This window comes from Vombatus ursinus, unplaced genomic scaffold, assembly GCF_900497805.2.
Source record: "Vombatus ursinus unplaced genomic scaffold, bare-nosed wombat genome assembly UNPS02014824.1, whole genome shotgun sequence".
NCBI classification, from domain to species: Eukaryota; Metazoa; Chordata; class Mammalia; order Diprotodontia; family Vombatidae; genus Vombatus; species Vombatus ursinus.
In genome coordinates this window covers 6,255-9,297 of record NW_020954602.1, presented here as the reverse complement: position 1 = coordinate 9,297, position 3,043 = coordinate 6,255, and the positions used below count along the sequence as shown (strand labels likewise).

At 31.1% G+C, this 3,043-nt stretch overlaps 1 protein-coding gene across 1 annotated transcript in view; it reads right to left on the bottom strand.

Moving 5' to 3' along the window:
• The window catches only part of LOC114024771 (THO complex subunit 2-like), a gene marked incomplete at its 5' end in the record, with an annotated part of 41,642 nt that overhangs the window by 32,687 nt on the left and 5,912 nt on the right, over positions 1-3,043 (bottom strand). Inside the window, one exon of the mRNA XM_027837911.1 lies at positions 1,384-1,476. Within this exon, the coding sequence (XP_027693712.1) occupies positions 1,384-1,476 (93 nt within the window). The remainder of the gene's footprint in view (positions 1-1,383; positions 1,477-3,043) is intronic.

The window sequence follows — 3,043 nt, the reverse complement described above, 5'->3', positions numbered from 1 at the left end:
TAACAAGTTAAGATGGTATTTTAAAAAAAAACAACCATCCTGACAACAACTTACAAAATGGCAGTGTATTTATGGAACTGTGAATCACTCTCACCGCTCCAGGAAGAAGTAAAAGTTATTATGGTTTTTCACACAGTCAGAGAGAAAGAACCCATTTATGCAACAATGTTTACATCAGGACTTTCTTAATTTCCTCAGTTGGGGACTGGTCTAACAACTATGGTACATAAACATAATGGCATATGATTTTCTAATGAAAAATAACAGGAGGGATTAAAAAAAACCTTAGAAGTCTTTTACAAATTAGCAGAGCAGAATCAGGAAAACAACTTACATAAAGACTGATACACCATACTAGAAAATAACTTTGCTAAAGTATGCCTTCTACACTGAAATTTGCATGAAATAATGAAAAGTGAAGTAAGCAGAACCAAAAGAATGTTCTATACAGTTAACAGCAATGTTGTTCAAAGAATAATTATGAACCACCATGAGTACTACAAACACTTAACTATAATCAACTAAAATCAACTATAAAGGACCTATGAAAGAAGATGCTTTCCACCTCTAGAGAAAGAACTGATAAACTGAGGTATGCATAGTGTGGTTTCACATATATTTATAAATTTATAAATCTGCATGAAAATGCAGATTCTGTGGAAGGGAAGAGGAGAGACAGTTTGAAACTTAAAATGTAACCAAAAAAATCAAAATTAAATTAAATTTTAAAAAAGCAAAGTTGGCCTTCTCCCTCTTGGAACTGAAGAGGAGCAATGCTTTGAAACTCAAACACAAATGTTATCTCTACTAGCTATATATTGACTTAGAAAACCACAAATTACCATTATCTATGTTGTACTGTATTTTTTTATTTTATTAAACATTTCCCAATTACATTTTTAAAAGTAGTATTTCATTCTTCCAGCAATTATATGTTAAAACAAGTTTTAAAATTTGGCTTTTTTTTAGTTTTGAGTTCTAAATTCTATCTTTTCCTCCCTCCCTGAGACAGCAAACAATCCAACACAGGTTACATGTGCAATCATGTATAACATTTCCATATTAGTCATTTTGTACAAGACGACAAGAAAAATAGGAAAGAAGAAAAAAAAAAAGAAAAAAGTTATCTTTCAGTCAGTGTTCATATAATAATATTGTGATATATTAATGAATAATGATATTCTTGACCTTTTGTTCTACCGGATGAACTCTGGTTTTTTTTCTAGCTCTATAAAATATTTTTTGGTAGTTCAGTTGGTAGGGCATTGAATAAGCATTAATCTAGATAGAATTCTCACTTTCTTTAATACTGGCTTGGACTGCCTATGAGTAATTAGCACTTTTCCGATTGTTTATATCAGATTTTATTTGTGTGAAACTTACAAGGACATATAGATCCTCCAAATCTGTAAGATTATGTTGCAGCAGTATGGCTACAACTCTGTATAAAGATGACGGAGTCTCTCCATTTGGATCCTAAAAATAAAGGGAAAAGTTTAGTAAATATAGGAAAACAACCACTATCAACTATATTAAGTATCATTAGTGAAAAATATATATCCCAAGTATAGTGACAAATATTATATCAGTAGTCATACACATAATATTGAAACATATGTGATACTTGAATAAAAATCTACCCAGGAACTTCCTAGGGAAAGAGTCAAATGAAGGTTTGGTTTTTTTTAAGCTGAAGACCTCTACATGTTTATACTTTATAAATAAAAAGCTGCCACAGTCAGAGACTGAAACAGTGCAAAACTGATATAAAGACAAAAAAAGCTCTTAAGGAGCTTTTATTCCATTGTTGGGGGAGACAAAACAAAATAAATTCAACATAAAACTTATATTCTAGGGAAATGGCAAATTTTGAGGAACTTTATTTAACTGGCTCACACCATCTGGGAAGGGGAAAATATACACTAAAGTGAGAAAGGGTTACCATGCGTTCTCAAAAGAATTACAAACTCAAGTCAGAAAGAATGTTACAAATCACCAGTAATCAAAAAATGTAAATCAGAACAAACTGGCAAGGGAAAAGAGTGGTCAATTTAAATATGGAAACATAAGCACATTATGTGGAAAATAATTAAAATCCAAAACATCCACACCCTTTAACCTTGAAAGTCTATTTCCAGGCATATATCCAAAGACTGTCACTGGTAAAAAATAAACTAAAATTCTATATATATACTAAAATATTTATAGTAGCACCATCTTCAATATCAAAGAAACAAAGTAGATGAGAAATGATTAAACAAACCATGGTACATGAAAAGAGAATGTGCTGAAAAGACATGAAAAGTAAGCAGGGTCAAGATAACAATATCCACAGTAACTAAAATTAAACAGAAAGAACAGCCACAAAACCAAAAAAAAGAGAATTTTCCAAGGCTGTATGTAATAAGCTCCAAAGGAAAAAGTAATCTTTTGTTTTGTTTTGTTTTTTCTTTCTCATGGTTTTTCCCTTTGATTCTGATTCTTCTTCTTTATAACATGACTTATGTGGAAATGTTGAATATGACTGTACATGTATAACCTATATTAGACTGCATGTCCACTTGGGGAAAGGAAAGGGGAAGGAAGAGGAAAAAATTTAGAACTCAAAATCTTACAAAAGTGAATGTCGAAAACTAAAATTAAATAAATAAAAAATTTAAAAAGATAATAATAATAATGTCTTGAATATGCTGAATATGAAGTAGTTCTAAAAAAACTAGTCTGAAATGACAACATGAATTAGTTGGTGACAAAAGACTACAGCCCAAACAAAAATGGAACTGGATTATGATAATTAAACTCATGGAGACCAATGAAGTCAACAAGAGAAAGAACTATAGAGGGAAAAAAATGTGATAATGATAGACAGGGAGCATCATATTGATAAGCTAGCGAAGACAAATCTGGTCATCTCATGACTATGCTCAAAAATATTAAGTGGTCACCTAAATATCACTGTTGTTGTTTGATCAGTTCAGACATGTCCAACTCTTCATGAACCCATTTTATTTTGCCATTTCCTTCTCCAGCTCATTTTACAGAT